Below are 17,987 nucleotides of genomic sequence, written 5' to 3'. Positions count from 1 at the left end.
TTTGTAAGCTTCAGTTCAATTTAGCAGTAATTCAACTTCCTTTTTTGGCAAATAAAGCTCCAGTTTCTCTGATACAAAGTGAACACTCAATCAGCAATCACCACAAGCAAAGAAGAACCTACAATCACATTGAAATGATGCATGTACCTATTGGTAGCAACATAAAACACTGCCAATCGTGCCACGACCAATTAGCTTACCCTTTTGCCATTGCCCTAAAATCGGCTGGGACTCTTGCTTAGGTGTGATGATTGTGGGTTGTGGTAAGTAGGCCTGGTGATATTACAAATTTACCCCCGAGCAGAAAAAGAAAAGAAAGCAGCTTCACCCGAACTAAAACCCAGCGAAACATAACTAAAACCCTTGTTTCTCCATAGCCTCCTTTTCTCGATTTTGGCTTTTGGGTTCAGTCAAGTTCCGAACTTGATCTATTATTTAGATACCCATCGTCTTCTTCCTCTTCTTCTTCCTTTTGCTTTGCATTGGTTTCAAGCAGAGTTGGGGATTGGAAGATACGGTAGTCATAGTGCTGTAGTTGAGCTATTTGCAGATAGAGAAGATGGGACTTAAGGACAAGAAGAAGACCAAGAAGCTTGCCCAGAGAGACTTGGAGCCTGTTGAAAAGGGTTCGTCGCTTTTAATATTTTGCCGTTTGTTTTCAAGTTTTGATATTTGATTCGTTTTGCTGTTTGAGACTTTGAGTCGAGTTCTGGGATTATTTGGTATGGTATATGTGGATGTATTTGAACTGAAACCAATACATGAATGCTTTGTAATTGGAGATGAATGCTTACTGTGAATATGGTAGGGAAAAAGTTTCGAATCTAGAAAGAAAAACTAGAAACAATGGATGAATGACTTCCATTGTAGACGAAGAACACTTTGGACTTTTGCTCTATTGTTTATGTTGAGAAATGAGTAGAGTAAACATGTTGTGTCATTCTGTTGAACTGTTTTCAGATAAAAAGTCGGGCCTTTCAAAGATGAAAAAGAGAAAAAGAGATAAGGAAAACAATGGTGATTCGAGAAAAGTTGTTCACATCTCTATTGAAGGTAACTGGAACTCTGGCTTTGTTAGATGTTAACATGTTATATACATGGTTGAAACTTTGCATTCGAAATGAATTTCTGGGGTCTGCTCTTGTCATTTTACTAGATAGCGCCCCTACAGCAGCCAATGACAAGCAAAGGACAAAGAAACTAAAAAAAGGAAAAGTAAAGAAGGTGAAGAACAGTCGGGCATTGGATGGACAACGTGATCCCTCTAATCCTGATGGTTTTGATGTATTAAATGGTGAGCTTTAGTTTCTCGCAGCATTACACTAGTTGAACCTTGCCATCTCTCTTAAGTGGATGGGAACTGCTCAAGAGAAATGACAAGTCTGATTCTTGAATTGAAAAATTCTGTCTCTAGATTTCACATCGTGGTGACAACTGCTTCTTTTTTTTTCACCATAATAAAATTGTTGATGTAGGCATATCCAATAAATCTCAGAAAAAGAAAACAAGGGATATGAATTCATCAAATTCTGAGAAGTCTTTGGAAAAGAAAGAAGAAGCTAATCATGAGGACGTTTACCTTATCTCCTCTGAGGATGAGGGCATCCCAAAAGGAATGAAAAGTATGAAATACTGATTCCAAAATAATTGGCTCTGTGCATATAATGACACCAACAAAAGTTATTTTCCTTACTAATGTCAAATGTTTGATAATTTTTTATAAACATTGTTAAATGGCAAGCACTGAATTTCTCGATCCACAGAATGGATAATGGAATACCAGCAAAATAGACCTGGCTTGAAGGTACTGCAGGAAAGAATTGATGAGTTCATTATTGCACATGAGGCAAAATTGGAACAGGTAATTTTTCCTCTCCCAAGTTATAAGTGCCATGCAGCTGGATTATTGTCATCTGTAACGGCCCTGGAACCTGACCTCTACCAACAATGTGCACATTTGCATGCAACTGGCACCATGCTAGGTTAAATTGTTTCACTTAAACATGTAACAGAAGAGTTGTTTTGCTGATGTTTATTCTTCTTTTTAATGTTGGTCCACAACTCCACATAACACTTAATCTTGGTCTATCGTGTGCTACTGACTTACTGTACGCCCATCTGTTCAACTAGTGAATATATGAACCCGTTTCCTTTTTCCAGTGCATAGGATATCACCTACATCTTTAGTATTGTTAATAAAGTATATCCTTACATGTTCTTTATTAAGCTGTTCATTTTCTGTTCCTGTGTCTTGTGGTGACTCATTTAGTTCTCATCCATTTTTTCATCGAATGTACAGGAAAGAAAAGATAGAGAAGCCCTCTCTGCTGAGGAGGGATGGCAACTTGTACAGCATCATAAAGGAAGAAAGAAGACCAAGGATGCTGATGGAATTACAGTTGGCTCTGTTGCCCAGGTTGTCGTGGAGACCAAGAGGGCCAAGAAGAAGAATACAGATGTTGGCCTAGATTTTTACCGGTTCCAGAGGAAAGAGGCTCAGAGGAATGGTACGTTAATCTTATATCTAGAACTTCTATTATATATTTATGTTACCTGAATACTGGCCAAGATTACAAAATTTACATTTTTAGGTCTTGTTAAGAAAATAAATATTTGATAAAACAAAAACGATCAGTATATGATCTGGCTTATCCCATGCTACGGCGCGCACTTATGAAAAATTTCGATGTATTAGGAATATAGCTATTTCTATTGGTAAAATGATCCGGATACTGAAACAAAGCACTTGTATTTTGTCCGTCCTTGCAGAAATTATGATGCTTCAGAGCAAATTTGAGCAGGATAAAAAGCGGATACAGCAGATCAGAGCAGCGAGGAAATTTAAACCATACTGAATGCCATGTATACATAACAGCCGAGAATGAATTGTTTTTGTTCTGAATGTTAAGAGATTAGTCATACAGGCATACTAAACGAAATGTTTTGGCCTCTAATGTTGGTTCAACTGGTTTTCAGCAGTGTTATTGAGATGCTTGACAATTCGCTAACTCTGTGTACGTTTTCATTTGCCATCACTATACCTTGTATTTTGTTACACGTGAATTTTTTTACACAAGTTATGTGATTCTTTTTTTTTGTTACAAAAGGTACTGTTTCTATATTACCACCATCAAAAACGATGTTTAAAAGAACCTAACACTCACTGATACACTGATACTCTGGCTGCTACCCACCTACCAGTACATCAATTTCAGCACTGATTTACTATTCAGGGCCTACTACAGTAATATTCAGGACTGAGACGTAGCTACAATCCTTTCCCTTTCCACAATGTTTGAACAATATGTGCAGGGAGTAAAGGAGGTACTTTCAAGCCAAGTTAGATGATATATTCGGTGACAGGCCATGAAGGCAGGATGAGGAGAAGAGTATGGGGCTAGCCATTGTCGTATCTGGAAGTTTCAGGAGGAAATTGTTACCGAAGAGAAGATTTTGCATGAAGCTTGATCCGGCAAAAAGCAAGGCTTGGCAATTACCAGATGAGGAATGCACTCATCTGTGGTCGAAGTATGCAAATGGAGAGCTGCCTTACCACTTAGAGAGCTGCCTTTCCCATAGTTAATCGTGTGCCGATGTTGGGAGTCATCAGTGAACTTGATAGTTTTCTTTCAAGTTCAGTTGGAGCCTGAGCCCCTTCCTGTCGACATTACATAGGCTGTTAAACACTACCAATATAAATCTTTCGGTCAATGACTACAATTATAAACAGGTGGGGTGGCAAGGCCTGAATAGTTACCATGAGATTCATCCCAGTAGAAGCATAGTTTGTAGATGGCACTTCCTGCGGCTGGGAGCTTTTTACAAAACGATGTTCTAATAGCATTGCAGCAGTCGACCTATCAGCAGGGTTTCTTTGGAAGCAGCACCTAAGGAAATCCTTACCCTCAGGCGACAATGTTTCTGGAACTGGTGGAGTATCCTTAATGACTTTAAACATGGCTGCAGCCTGCATTAATATGCAAGAGTTTAGCTGCTTTAGCATTCAAAGAGGGTTTCATGCAGTCACTTTACTACACATGCAATTTGAACCGGAATATAACAATCGGAATAATCAAGAGGCCGAACTGTAAAGGATAGTTTCATGGCTCAACAGAGATACATTTTGTGCTTACCCCTTCATACTGACTCCAAGGTGGTTTTCCGGTGAACATTTCAATTATAGTACAACCCAAGCTCCATATATCAACAGCAAGAGCCAAATCGGAGCTGTTATCTTTATGCATCTCAGATTGCATCAGCTGTAGGATGAAAATTGTATCGGTATCAGAAACCATAGGCCGCGTAGCTCTGTAGAAATAACATATTGAATAGAAAATATTACCTCTGGAGCCATCCAGTATGGACTTCCCTTTAGAGAAAGATTCCCTACGTGTCCTGAAAGCTACACAGCAATTAATTGAAACTACGTAAATGCAAGATTCCAGAAAGCAATACAATGGCTTAATGCTAACATGTCAAGGAGCAGAAGGGGTGTGATCAATTAGAATCTAGGGAAGTTGGTGAAGAAAGAACCAGAACTCACATGTTTTGCCATTCCAAAGTCAGCTAGCTTGACAACCCCAAATGAATCCACAAGCATATTAGCCCCTTTGATGTCCCTATACAGAGAAACAGATATAAATCAAATAATATGCATATAAATAGATCCAAAGAGCAATGATATAGGTCTTTTTTCCGATAATAAATCTTGCTCATTTCTGAATGAGTTAATGACAGAAATTGATCATAGATTAGTTACTCATTCTTATTTGCTTCATCAAGTCTAGTCTCAGATTGCAGTAAGTCTAGAAAGTCTTTATACATATATATTTTTTTTTCGTTTGTTTGAGACGAAGAAAGTCTTTATTCTGAGAGTACCTGTGTATTGTTTTTGTGCCGTGCAAGTAAGCCAACCCAGAAAGTATATGGCGAGTAAAACTGCGAACAACAGCTTCTGTCATGGCTCCACAATGTTCATGAACATATTTGTTTATAGAACCAGGATGAACGTACTCCAGATATATAAAAAACCGATCTTCAACCTGCATATACATAAAAGTAGATGGTGCTTTTTTAAGGCATTCCAATGAAAAAGTCACAAAACATGAGGATGCCCAACCATAAAAGACGTTACTCACAATTTCACTTCCATAGTACTGCACAATATTAGGATGCTTGAGCTGGCTGAGGACTTTGATTTCCTGATAAAAAGAGGGATTGAATGACAAACTAGTAGCATACATCCTTAATACAATTTATGAATAAACTTCATTTAGTATCTACATCCCTATATCTAAATAGTTATATGCAGATTTTACTAACCCACAAAACCAATAATTTCCAGAAACTGAGAAGTGATACAAGGAAAAGCTGATGTCAAAGGGAAATCCAGGAAGCTAAACCTACAATTCTACTTGTCACAAGGTAAAAGGCATGTCATGCATCCCCATAAAGATGTGAAAGATATTGCATAATAACCTGCTGTAGCTGCTTTATACACTCTGCTGATTTCGGGTCATCAGGAAGTAGTTCAACTTCTTTCATTGCACATAAAGCACCAGTTTCTCTGATGCAAATTAAGCAGTTAATCAGAAATTGCCACAAACAAAGAAAAAGCTACAATTAAATGCACATTGAAGTGAATGAACTGCATGTACCTATTGGTAGCAACATACACACTGCCAAATGTGCCGCGACCAATAAGCTTTCCCTTTTGCCATTGCCCTTTAATTGGCTGGGACTCTTGCTTAGGTGTGAGTGCGGGTTGTGGTGATGGCACACTAGGTGAAGGGAGACTTGCTCCTGGAGGCAGAGGCAATGGATAGACTTCAGAGGTAACAGATAACCGGGGATGCAGTGGGGATGATCCTTGTGGTTGTCGAAGGGGACTTCTACCTGTGGGACTGTTTATAGGGGAACTTTCATTACTAAATACATCTGGTAAGGCATGGGGGGGTTGAGTCATATCATTAACAGTCATCCCCGGTGCAGACCAGACTTGATTTCCTGGAGGAGCCCCAAAATCAGCAACAGTTGGTCTGTGCCCACACAATCTAGGACTTGCGCATGGACTAGTCGGTGCACTTCTAACAGGAAAATCAAGACTGAAGTCATATTCACCAATTTGTAAACGATTTCGATCTCGATTATTCCTCCTAGACGACACTGTCTCACGTACTTGATTGTTATTCTTTGGATTATCTTGGCAAGAAAACACACTGAAACACATTTTCAACACCGAACTCATAGCATTAGTCCTCAGAATGTACAGATCAAGAAACTTCCTAAAGCTAAAACTTCAGAAGAGATCGATTATGCAATTTCACCAATATGAACATCCTTGGCTGCTTGCAAATATGACAATCCACATGCCATTTTTACCATTTTTTTTCCTCTAAAACAACTGTGATAATATAAAACTGCCATTCAACAATCATTGTTGATGAGAAATGAGAAGCTTTTTCTCCATTACCTGGGAGCCGGGGAAGGGAAGCATTGCTCATGTCCCAATGAGCTACAGCGAGAACACCTTCCTCCTCGGCGGTTGGCCGACTCCGGCAAAGGAAGCGGCTGAGGGCTTGCCAGCGCAGACTCCGACCCCGAAGCGCTGGAAGATTTGCTTACACCGTCATAGTCTCTCCCCACATTGAGCAGTTTCCTCTGCTGCTGCGAGGCCTTCCTCCTCGACCGAAACATCCACCCGCTGTCCACCCTGGACTTCTTCTTCGGCGAGGATGATGACGATGGAGCAGATGATGATGAAGACGAAGCAAACCAACGCATGGTGATGTCTAGCATGAGGAGGAGGACAAGACTGTAATAACGAAAGACTCGACGATGAGGTCCTGGAGAAGAAGATCCATTTTCCAGCTCATCGTCATGGATCTTCTTCGGAGAACGAGGCCATGACGACGGCGTGAGACGGTGTTGTCATTCTGGTTCGTTTGGTTTGGTTTGGTTGGTTTTTTTTTTTTGAGCGGGAGAAAAACGCGGTTTGCTGCAAAAGTCTAGGTTTTATTCCCACGCCGATCGGGAAGAAGGTGTTGATTGAGAGGTTAATATATCTTCTCTTCAAACCAAGTCAAGTTCGCTTCCATCTTAACGTGTCTTTAAGTTTTCCCATTTCTTTGTTACGTCCGTTATTTCAGTTACAGGCTTACAGTACCTGTGGGATTGGTCTGCATGAATGAAATAAGTTGGTTACTCATGCAGAGGGTTGGTTATTGTGGCTCAACAAATGTACGGACACGATTTTTCGGATGGTGATTGTCGTAATTGGATGGCTAATCTGAGCATTACGGACACTGATACACTGTAATCACGCAATGAGAAATGTAATAACATTGGTGTAAATTTCAAGGACTGATTAGGGTCTGTAAACGTCGTTGGATTAGCTAGCTAGATTTTTCTCTACGGCGCAGACACCGAGTCTTTGAGGAAGTCGCTCTGAAGCTTTATGGCAGATGTTTAAGTCTAACCGTCTGACCATCTCACGTCAAAGCCATCAGACTTTCTTTTTTCCTTGAATCTTCTCTCTGGACGTCTTAGGGTTGCACCCTATGAATGTGTATTGATGGAGAGTTGAAGACACAACTGAACTGATTATCAATTCTAACAAATAATTCAGGATATGGATGAGAAGGAAATGAATGTAGTGTTGACTTGGTTTGCTAAGGTAGGTACTGTTGATAGATCCGTAGCTATTTCAATTCCACGACTCATCAGCATACATCATCCAACTTGAATAACACGACTACGATGTGATGAGAATTTGATTAGGAAAGTAAGTACTAGTTGTACTTGGTTACTCTTCCTAATTAGACATGGTTAATGTCAAAATTTATTCCTTTTAAGAATAGGTTCTTTTCTAGTATGAAAAGGTTTTGGTTTTCCTATGACCAATTAGATTGTAATTGGTGTGTCTATATATGGGAGACATAGGTAGTAAACCAAGGTGTGGTTGTCATGACTCAGTTCGTGGATGTGGTCATCAGAGCATGGCCATCCCGGTAAGGTGGATGCAGTCATCGGCAAAGGAGTGTATATTTCTTGTGTAAGGGAGCAAAGATGTCAAGGGTGAGAATAACTCTTGAGTGTGAGTGTGTTCTTGGAAAATTCTATGAGTGTGGTTGTACATAAATTATGGGTTTTGGGTTACGGGATTTAGCTTAAATGTAGCTTATATTGTTATATTTCTCATAATAAAGAACATGGTGTCTCTCGAATGATGTAAGCATAGGTTTATGTCAAACCTCGTTAATCTTGGTGTTCTCTTGTTGCTTGTCTTATGGTTTGTTTACTTTCCTATCAGTATACTATGTGAGTCTTGTTGGGAGGGATCCTAATTCCCTAACGGCCTAAGCTCAAGACTGACCGAGAACAGAAATCTCCGGCTATAAGCATTTCCAAACACTACAAAAATTGATGAAATCACGAATACGACAGATTTACTGTGAGAGTAGTATGAGTGGATAACATAGGCAGAAGTTGATTGAAACAAATTTAACATTGCACGTCTATGATGATATCAACTTCTAAAAAGTACTCGAGTGAAGACAAGCAGAGAGAGCAGATGATATAACAAGACAATGATATTCTATTCAAAGGCTACAAAAGGACCCAACTTGTGTCCGATTAACAATTTAAGATCTAAACAACAATATGAAACTCTTTCCTACTTGAGAATTCCATAGCACCACCTCAATCAGTAGCCTAGTAGGCTTATTCTTGAACTTCTCGTGATTCTTGCTACCAAATTATATGGTTACAAAGCTTTCAAGAATCAGTGCCTAAACTCCTGCTGGTTCTGGGGTTTCCAACTTCGTTGCAACTATCTTACATAAAGGCATGACGTCGTTCTTGCTTAAGAGCTTCAGGGATGGATGAACCTTAACATCCGGAAGGCACACCCTATCTCCTATATCTAGATTGCTGATATCCACCTCAATTTTGGGAGGAATGTGTTCAGCAGGGCAAAGGTACTTTAGACTTGTTCTAATTTTGTTTAGGTGACCGCCTGTTTTGGCACAAACAAGTCATTATCAGTGTCATGTTGCATACAGTCATAATCCAAAAATAAACTTCAGTTGTCTGCATGTAGCATGTAAGCTTTCTCCAACATGCATGTAGCAACCAAGTATAACCCACTGGCCATTCTAAGAACTAAACGCAGAATCCACATAACACATACTAACAGACCCGCCTATATTCCAGCCCTGTATGTTTCTCACTTTCACATCTTGATGAATTTTCTTCATGATTATCTTGACACTTACGTTCTTAGATTAGTTACTTAACCAGGGATAAAAAAAAGTTTCATTTGTTTTACATTTTGTACTTACTGCACACTTGCTTAGCGCAATACAGCATCAGGTTAATACTCTCAATCTCATCTCAAATCCTAGACATCTCATTTACTCCCTGCTTCTTCTTGCCTATTCTTCCAAATTTCAATAGCCATCTCATCTTCCCCTTAACTATTTCTCATTTGCTACACTACACCCTAAGAACTCAAACAATGATCAGCTTAACAGGTCACTTAGACCATCAAAATTGCTACAGTGATGTTTACAGAACCCAAAGATCACTTCATCCCCCAACATTCTACAAATCTCTTAGTAATCCAATTCCAATAAGTACACGCAAGTATGTCCAACACAATTCTACAAGTACTAACACTCTTTAACTTCTTGATCAACGTAACATATAGTAGAAAAAACAATTACCTTTTTTAAGACCAGGGCAGACATCTTCACCTTTGAAAGTGACAGGAACATCCACCTTCAACTCCGAACCCTCATCGGCCCAAACAAACACCAAGTTCAGTATCTTCCCACTCTCATCGTCCCTATGAATCTACACAAACACATTCACACAATACAACCTTAAAAACCAAACATAAACCTTAAATCAAAAACATTATGGGATGAATCAAAATGAGTGAACTTGCCTTAATGGGCAGGACTTTCCCGGATTCAAGAAGAACCGAAGACCCGGACCCGGCCCGGATCTGGAGGGGAAATGTGGTGGAGCAGAAGTAGGGGAGCTCAACGGAGTTGAGAATGGCCTGAATCTGCTTCCGTTCAGTGGTGAGGAGGTGTTTTCTGGCGATGAATCGGCCGGTGGGTTTGGGGCTGTGTTCCGGCAGCGGCTGGGCGAAGACGACGGCGGGGATGCGGCCCTGGGCTCTGTCTTTGGCGGAGATTCGGTTTCCGGTGAACTCTCTAGGGATGGCTTGGATGGTGTGGTAGAGAGAGGTTTGGGATTGGAGAGATGGGTTTGGGCAGGAAAGTGGGGTTGAGAGAAGAGACCGGAGGCCTCCGCCGGCTGAGCGCCACCATCTGGTCATTTTTGGGTTGTTTGTTGTTGAGAGTTCGAAGGGGTTTTGTGGGCGTTGCAAAAAGGGTATAAGGGCTTTTGGGCCTCTATTATTGGGTCTGATTCTAAGGGAGTTGTGGTTTCTTCTTCGAGTTCTCATCAAAAAATCAATTTCTACCCATCTAATTGTAAAACACTCGCCTAAGATTTTGAAATTATAAAATGGTCACCAAGACTTCCACCCACTCACCTTCGTTCCCAAATTCGCTTTGACACATCTAGTTTTGAGCAGAGAAAGACTTTCGGCGGAGCTGAGCTGCAACGAGGAGTTGCCCAAGGCTGGGAAGTAGGTGCGGTCAGAGATGGGGGCGCGATCGAAGACGGAGGCGCAATCGGAGATGAAGGCGCGATCAAGAATTGAGGATCCGAGGCTTCATCATCTTCACCGATCCCGCCGTCCTCGATGGAGTCCTCAACCAACAAAAACACCATCAAACCGTCGAGCGACCAATTCCCTGAAACCGTCGAGCGGCTTCATCATCTTCACCAATCTTTGCAACTTCATGTCGTCAAGTACACCATGGAGGTCATTAAGCAAAGCTCGGGGGATTGGGTTTTGATCCGGTCCATGTCAACCACTTAACTCTCTCTCTCTCTCTCTCTCTCTCTCTCTCTCTCTCTCTCTCTCTCTCTCTCTCTCTCTCTCTCTCTCTCTCTCTCATCAAGATCCAAATCAAATCTGAGGATCAAACAACCTCCACCACGCGGCACCAACATCACCGAGTGCTGCAGTCGCTGAAGGAGAAGAACCTAATTGCCGTGACGGGTTCGAGTTCCAAAGCTCTGAAGTTGGAGGCCGATCAAGTCAAGGAGGTCTTCACTGTTTCTGACGTGAAGAAAAAGACTACACATGAGTCTCTGAGGAAGGGATCCGAAGGCGAACGTGTTCGAGCAATGCAAGTCTACTTTAGAGTTTCATTTTACTCATTACATCTGGTTATTCTACGGAAGGATCTAAAGCAAGCGTTTGGTTTTTCATACATGTCACAATAAAAGTCACAGTAGCAGTCACAACCGTCACACCATTAGTCCCATACTCACACTACTAGTCACCATATTACTCTCACACGGACACAGTTGGAGAAGATGGTGAATGGGTGCCCAAAGCAGTTTTATGGGTGTTCATCTGATTATTTATTATTTTGCTCAACTTCAATTGTCTGAATTCCTAATGTGATGTCTAATTGCGTGACTACCGGTGTGGCTATTGGTGTGACTACTAGACTGACTCCTAGTGTAGTTATTGGTGTGACAACGTCAATATCGATATTTAGATCGTATTAGTTTATTTGAGAAATTTAAGTTCACATAACAATATACAAAGATTCTTTATTTCTAGTTATTCTTTTCTTATAATTCTTCTTCTTCACATTTTCTTCTTATCACAACATAGTCACAAGTGCAGTCACACTACCAGATACATGAGTAGTCACACTACCAGATATAATAGCAATCACAATTTTGATATTATAGCTACCAGTGTGACACCCTAGTGTGACATGTCGAGAGAAATTTGTAAATTCGCGAAATTATATTAAAATTCAAATGAGATCGGTATGAATGTGTTCAGAATCAAGAGAATAGCTAGATTTTATAGAGCCTTGGGCTCCAGTTTCACCGGAAAAGCTTAGAGTACCAGCATGGACGACGACAGCCCCTTAAGAGGGTTTCTGCTCTTTGTACGGTTTTCGGTTCGGAGTGGGTATGATATCAAATGAAAGAGAAAAAAGAGATTTTCAACGGTATTAACCACGATCAAATCCATCATTGGATGGCCAAGTTATGGCCGGAATAAGAAGAAGAAGAAGAAAAATAGTGAGAAATGGAAAAATAGTCCGGAATATATTTAAAAATTGATTTTTTCTAATTTTATTTAAAGCTTGTTGACATGTCATAATTTTCAATTAAATGAGATAATTATCTTATAATTGAATTTTTTTTCCATTGACCTTTTTATAATTTAAGATTTGATTTTTTACTAAACAATAATTTGCTCATATTTAGAAAGCTGATGCATGATGAAATAATTATGTATTATTGAATGATATGGGGGCCTATATATAGGCATTACAAAAACCATAATCTCGTAGGATTCGAAGTCCTAATCTATTACGGAGATGCTAATATATCTCATAACATGAAATCTATTAGGCTAAGACACACACAATGGTAGAATAGTAACTCTCTCGGAACACTCCCCCTTGTGTCGCATGCCTAGGTTGCATGGCGCACAACGTTGCCTCGGTAAAAACTTTGTCAAGCAAAACAAAAACCTCTTAGGTAAAACAAAAGCTTGATCGAAGGAAAAAAAGCACAACGCACCAACTACTTAAGATCTTGACATGTGATGTAGACTCCCCCTGAAGTCTACCAAACTCTAAAGTTCTGATAAACGACGCATGTCAATGCTCTTCACATGTTTCACAAAAGTATATTTAGGCAAAGACTTGGTGAACAAATTCGCAACATTGGATTCTGAACTTACTTAATTGATCTGAACATTCAAAAACTTCTGTTGTTGAACGTTGTAAAAGAACTTGGGCGAAATATGCTTGATGTTGTCTCCTTTGATGAAACCTAACTTTGTCTACTCTATGCAAGCAGCATTATCTTCATAAATGCACGTAGGTTGATCAGTTGTAGAGACTAATCCACAAGAATCATCAATATGACGAACGAGTGATCGTAGCCAAACACATTCTTTAACTGCTTCATGGAGAGCGATGATCTCCGCATGATTCGAAGAAGTAGCAACAAGAGTTTGCTTCGTGGATCTCCAAGATATCGTTGTATTCCCAATGGTAAACACATAACTGGTTTGAGAATGAGCTTTATGAGGGTTAGAGAGGTACCCTGCGTCAGCATAACCAAATAACAAGTTGTTTGGAGTCTTTGCATCGGGGGAAGGAGCAGCACGAGACCGGTTGCTGCTCTCGGCACCGTGCATGGTATCCACACCATGGCGGCCGGCGGCGTTGCTGCGGCGTACGGCGGCAAGGCCGGGGTCGATGACGGCGGTGGTGTGGGGAGATACCGTGGCGGTGTTCTCTCTGCAATAGGGGTAGAACAATCCCATGTCAAATGAACCTTTCAAGTACCGAAACAAATGCTTGATTCCATTCCAATGACGTAGTGTAGGCGCGGAGCTAAATCTAGCTAATAAGTTCACTGCGAAAGATATGTCCGGTCTAGTGCATTGAGCAAGATACAATAATGCCCCAATTGCACTAAGGTATGGAACTTCAGGACCAAGAACTTCTTCATCATCCTCTTTAGGACGGAATGGATCATTCTTGATATCTAGACTTCGGACGACCATGGGAGTAGACAATGGACTGCATAGATCCATATTGAAACATCGATGCATCTTCTGCATGTAATTCGACTGATGGACTAAGATGTCGTCGGCCCTATGCACAAGCTCAAGGCCGAGGCAGAATTTCGTTCTCCCTAGGTCTTTCATCTCAAATTCCAACTTCAAATAAGACACGGTTTCTTCAATCTCATCAAGAGTACCAATTATATTCATGTCATCAACGTAGACCGCAATGATGAAGAATCTGGAATTTCTCTTTCGTATGAACACACATGGGCATAGTTCATCATTCTTATAACCCATTCTCACCAAGTATCGATGCAACCGATTGTACCACATTCTACCAGATTGCTTCAACCCGTACTATGTGGTATGGAGGCACTTGATGGAGGTAAAGGTAGTCCCTGTGGAGCTTTCATGTATATCTCTGCGTCAAGATCCCCATAGAGTTCTGCCTGGATTGCTTCCTTCCACTTCGGCCAATCTGCTCTACGTTTGCATTCAGCTACAGAGCGAGGTTCAACGTTGTCTTCAGATATAATCTCATGTGCAACGGAATAAGTGAAAACGTCATCAATGCATGTAGTGGCTCGGTTTCGGACCGAATGCTCACTTGTGTAGTTAACTGAGATTTCGTTGTTCTTTAGTATCAAACAAGGTTCCATAGCATCCCACGGTAAACACTTGAGTTGATTCATGGACATAGCTGTAATCAGAGACAACTTCATACGATGGTGATTCATCGTTGATAACGCGATGTGCCTTGGTCATTCGCTTCTTTCTAGGCTTTGAATCTCTAGAGTTTATCGGTCTCCCCATTTTCCTTTGAGGAGCCGAGGCTGAAGCAGCTCCTTGCCGGACCATCTCGGCATCGTCGCCACAAGGGGCACCAGCAACACCACGGCGTACAGTGGTGCCGCCGCCGGCCTCCGTCCCACTTTCAGGGGCGGTGCCAACGTTGCTAGGTCCAAGAGCTTGTCTTCCACGCCCGTATTTCAGGACATCTAACCGTGTCGGTACATTTGCAGCGGGTATGTTTGATCTCGTCACTTTAGCAATATCTACAAAGCCGTCAGGCATCAAATCCGCGACTTTCTGGAGGTCGATAATGCGTTGCACTTCTAACTCGCTTTGAGCAGTGCGGGGGTCATAATGATAGTGGGAACACACCACGTCAATTCCTGATGTTCATTTGGAATGATAACATTCTCATCTCCCCCTAACGACGGGAAGCATGTCTCATCAAAGTGACAATATGCAGATCTTGCAATAAAGAAATCTCCGGTGGTTGGTTCTAAGTAGCGGACAATCGTTGGGGAATTATAGCCAACATAGATACCTAATCGTCTCTAAGGACTAATCTTAGTACGCAGTGGAGGCGTAATAGGCACATAGACGGCACAACCAAAAATGCGTAAGTGTGAAATATTGGGTACGTAACTAGTTACCATCTGGTACGCACTAAACGCTTGGTTAGCCGCGGGTCTGAAACGAATAAGTGTCGTTGCATGCAACACTGCATATCTCCACGCAGAGACCGGCAGGTTAGTACCCAAAACCATTGTCCGAGCAAAAGCTGAATACGCTTGATGGTAGCCTCTGCTAGACTGTTATGTGAATGAACATGAGGAATGAGATGTTCAACTTCGATCCCAATAGACATGCAGTAATCATCAAAAGTTTTGGATGTGAATTCTCCAGCATTATCCAAACGAATGGATTTGTTAGGATAGTCGGGGTGGTGAGCTCGAAGTTTGATGATCTCAGCTAATAACTTAGCAAATGCAGCATTCCTTGTGGATAACTTAGCTAGACTGTTATGTGAATGAACATGAGGAACGAGATGTTCAACTTCGATCCCAATAGACATGCAGTAATCATCAAAAGTTTTAGAGGTGAATTCTCCAGCATTATCCAAACGAATGGATTTGTTAGGATAGTCGGGGTGGTGAGCTCGAAGTTTAATAATCTCAGCTAATGACTTAGCAAATGCAGCATTCCTTGTGGATAACAAAGCGACGTGTGACCAACGCGTCGATGCATCAACCAATACCATAAAATATCAAAAAGGTATGCCTTCTGGTTGAATAGGTCCACAAATGTCACCTTGGATACGTTGTAAGAATGGAATGTTCTCGGTCGAAGCCTTAGCAAAAGAATGACTTTCTTGAAATTTAGCAAGAGAAAAAGCTTTGCAAAACGAGCGATGGGCATCAGAAATTGCCATGGATGCATTAGAAAGCACGGGAGGCATCACAAGCTCCTGTGAAGGAGGGGATGCCACCACCGACGACATGAAAGCCGTGGGGCTACCGAGATAGGCAGGCTTGGCCACACCGTGCGGTGCACGGGTAGGCACTGCCTCACCGTGTGGAGCACAGGTGGGGTGATCCTCCAATCGCTTCCGGGACTTGAAAAATGAATGACCATATGAATTCTTAAAAATTCTAATCATCATATCACGTCCAGGGTGCCCGAGACGGGCATGCCAAAGCATATAAGAGTCTGAATCACAAAAGTTGTGTTCAACCGCATATGATTCAAAGATTCGAATGGAAGTAAGATACAAACCATTCCTAAGACTCTTCATCTTCTTTAAGATGCGACGTTGGCCTGCTTTTTCAAATGTAACACAAAGATATTCCTCTCCATTCTCAACATAAGTATCGAGGTGAAAACCACTGTCACGTATGTCCTTAAAACTTAGCAAGGTGCGGGGAGACTTTGGCACATAAAGATCATCTACGACGTTGAGAGTCATACCATTAGGCAACATGAAAGAAACAGTGCATCTTCCTTGAATGATCGATTTCGAGCCAATCATTGTAGTCATCGAAGAAGTCGAAAACACTAGATCTGTGAACAACTGCATGTGCCGTAGGACAATGTGGGTGGTTCCGCAATCAGCTAGATATTCGATTTCACCGCGGGACATCTACAAAATGACAATTAAGAGAGTCAGCGACATAAGAACAATTCGTTACAATACGTTGTAGGATATTGTAAGAAACAGAATCAGAACAAAATGCGATCCCATCGAATGTATCACATGGCAATAGTACTACATTCTTCAACTAAAAAGTTAGAAAACATGGTATTGAAGCAGTGAAATACCAAACAGTAAACTAGGGTGGTAGAAACCATCCAAAAATGGTGTGGAAACACATACAAACAGTGCCGGTGAGTGTATATAACGGACTTGGAGAAAACTGGAAAACTAACCGGAAAACCATGTCAGAAGAACTCAAAACCGGGTGAAATTTGGACTAGGAAAACGTGGCAGCAAGGACTGCTGGACATATGCCAGAAAAATGACGAGAAACGACGAAAAAATCGTCAGAAAACTCACCGGAAACCGGCAGCACCAATTATCGGAAAACCGGCCGGCTGCGGACGGAGCTGGCCGATATGGAGGCCGAAGCTTCAGGTCCGACAGGGGACGCCGACAGGAACCGGATGGCAGTGCCGGAAATGCTGGAAAGTGGCCGGAAGGCGGCCAATACGCCGAAAAACGTTCCGGAAACGCCGGAACAGTAACCGGGTACGTCCAAGGGCCAAATGACGTCGTTTTTGACGTTCCGAGGTCCGTTTTCCAAATGTTAAGTTCCAAATTCACAATGTAGTGCTATTGGGGTCTCATGTAACCCAAAAACGTCCAATTTAAAAACCACGTGAGTTGCACACATCATCATGCTAAGTGTAAGGTAAATAAAATTCTCAAAGAGATCGTCTTGTAAGCAAGAAAATGAGAAATTTTATTGAATGTCAATCTTTAATACATCACACATGAACTTCTAATTCCAAAATAAAAAGACTATTACAAAGTCAATGAAAATAAAAATGGCGGTCGACCATATCAATACTTGAAATCATAAAGCTAAAGAAACTAAAACGACTAATCAAAGTCGGGAGTATCCATGGTAGCGGCCGGAGGCTTAGCCGGGCTTCATGGAGATGTGGTGAGTCTCGATCTCAGGGTCCTCATCCACATGATTCGATTCGGGTTGTAGAAACTTCTTGTAGGCGGAGTATGCCTTGATCATCTCTTTGCTAGCGCGACAATAGCGATTAAAGTGCTTAAAGGAGCCACATTTGAAACATGGAGACTTGCCATTACTGGAGGTGAAGGCATAAGGAGGCGTGTGCGCCTCCTTGAGGTTTGGGATGAGGACGGCCTCCCCCAGAGGGTGCGGCGCCGCCACCATCACGAGTCCAAGTATTTGACTTAGGCCGAGACCGGCCTTGTTGCCTCCCACCATGAGAGTTGTTGTTTTGGTGCTGGTATGGAGCGTTC

The 17,987-nt window shown here is 41.6% G+C and overlaps 3 protein-coding genes across 3 annotated transcripts; 1 reads left to right on the top strand and 2 right to left on the bottom strand.

Annotated features, from left to right (window-relative positions):
- The first annotated feature begins 362 nt into the window (after positions 1–362).
- LOC126786480 (uncharacterized) lies at positions 363–2,999 on the top strand. Its single transcript, XM_050512318.1, has 7 exons — positions 363–626; positions 961–1,053; positions 1,157–1,294; positions 1,476–1,622; positions 1,764–1,861; positions 2,300–2,507; positions 2,770–2,999. The coding sequence occupies exons 1-7, from the start codon at positions 560–562 to the stop codon at positions 2,853–2,855; spliced, it is 837 nt and encodes a 278-aa protein (XP_050368275.1). The 5' UTR covers positions 363–559; the 3' UTR covers positions 2,856–2,999.
- A 200-nt stretch (positions 3,000–3,199) lies between these two features.
- On the bottom strand, positions 3,200–6,947 carry LOC126786459 (mitogen-activated protein kinase kinase kinase 5). Its single transcript, XM_050512295.1, has 10 exons — positions 6,473–6,947; positions 5,658–6,218; positions 5,479–5,566; positions 5,139–5,201; positions 4,879–5,042; positions 4,544–4,619; positions 4,343–4,402; positions 4,134–4,259; positions 3,758–3,967; positions 3,200–3,658 (listed from the first exon to the last, which is right to left on the bottom strand). Exons 1-10 carry the CDS (start codon positions 6,796–6,798, stop codon positions 3,557–3,559), a joined length of 1,776 nt encoding a protein of 591 aa, XP_050368252.1. The 5' UTR covers positions 6,799–6,947; the 3' UTR covers positions 3,200–3,556.
- Positions 6,948–8,550: 1,603 nt separating this feature from the next.
- On the bottom strand, positions 8,551–11,014 carry LOC126786469 (uncharacterized). The gene is made up of 3 exons (XM_050512306.1): positions 9,950–11,014; positions 9,726–9,855; positions 8,551–9,016 (listed from the first exon to the last, which is right to left on the bottom strand). The coding sequence occupies exons 1-3, from the start codon at positions 10,475–10,477 to the stop codon at positions 8,790–8,792; spliced, it is 885 nt and encodes a 294-aa protein (XP_050368263.1). The 5' UTR covers positions 10,478–11,014; the 3' UTR covers positions 8,551–8,789.
- Positions 11,015–17,987: the final 6,973 nt, after the last annotated feature.

The sequence above is a fragment of the Argentina anserina genome, chromosome 1, assembly GCF_933775445.1.
Source record: "Argentina anserina chromosome 1, drPotAnse1.1, whole genome shotgun sequence".
Lineage (NCBI taxonomy): Eukaryota > Viridiplantae > Streptophyta > Magnoliopsida > Rosales > Rosaceae > Argentina > Argentina anserina.
Note: the sequence above shows the minus strand (reverse complement) of the source record. Positions and strands in the feature narration are given on the sequence as shown.

Bases quoted from the DNA above. Each gene is read 5' to 3' on its own strand.
- LOC126786480 (XM_050512318.1), top strand. From the start codon at position 560: ATGGGACTTAAGGACAAGAAGAAGACCAAGAAGCTTGCCCAGAGAGAC. The intron at 627-960 runs GTTCGTCGCTTT...AACTGTTTTCAG, and splicing joins CTTGGAGCCTGTTGAAAAGG to ATAAAAAGTCGGGCCTTTCA. The intron at 1,054-1,156 runs GTAACTGGAACT...TCATTTTACTAG, and splicing joins TGTTCACATCTCTATTGAAG to ATAGCGCCCCTACAGCAGCC.
- LOC126786459 (XM_050512295.1), bottom strand. From the start codon at position 6,798: ATGCTAGACATCACCATGCGTTGGTTTGCTTCGTCTTCATCATCATCT. The intron at 5,202-5,478 runs GTTATTATGCAA...TCTTTTTATCAG, and splicing joins GTATAAAGCAGCTACAGCAG to GAAATCAAAGTCCTCAGCCA. The intron at 3,968-4,133 runs GTAAGCACAAAA...ATATTAATGCAG, and splicing joins CTTGGAGTCAGTATGAAGGG to GCTGCAGCCATGTTTAAAGT.
- LOC126786469 (XM_050512306.1), bottom strand. From the start codon at position 10,477: ATGAGAACTCGAAGAAGAAACCACAACTCCCTTAGAATCAGACCCAAT. The intron at 9,856-9,949 runs GCAAGTTCACTC...GTGTTTGTGTAG, and splicing joins GGAAAGTCCTGCCCATTAAG to ATTCATAGGGACGATGAGAG. The intron at 9,017-9,725 runs GTAATTGTTTTT...GTGCCAAAACAG, and splicing joins CTGCCCTGGTCTTAAAAAAG to GCGGTCACCTAAACAAAATT.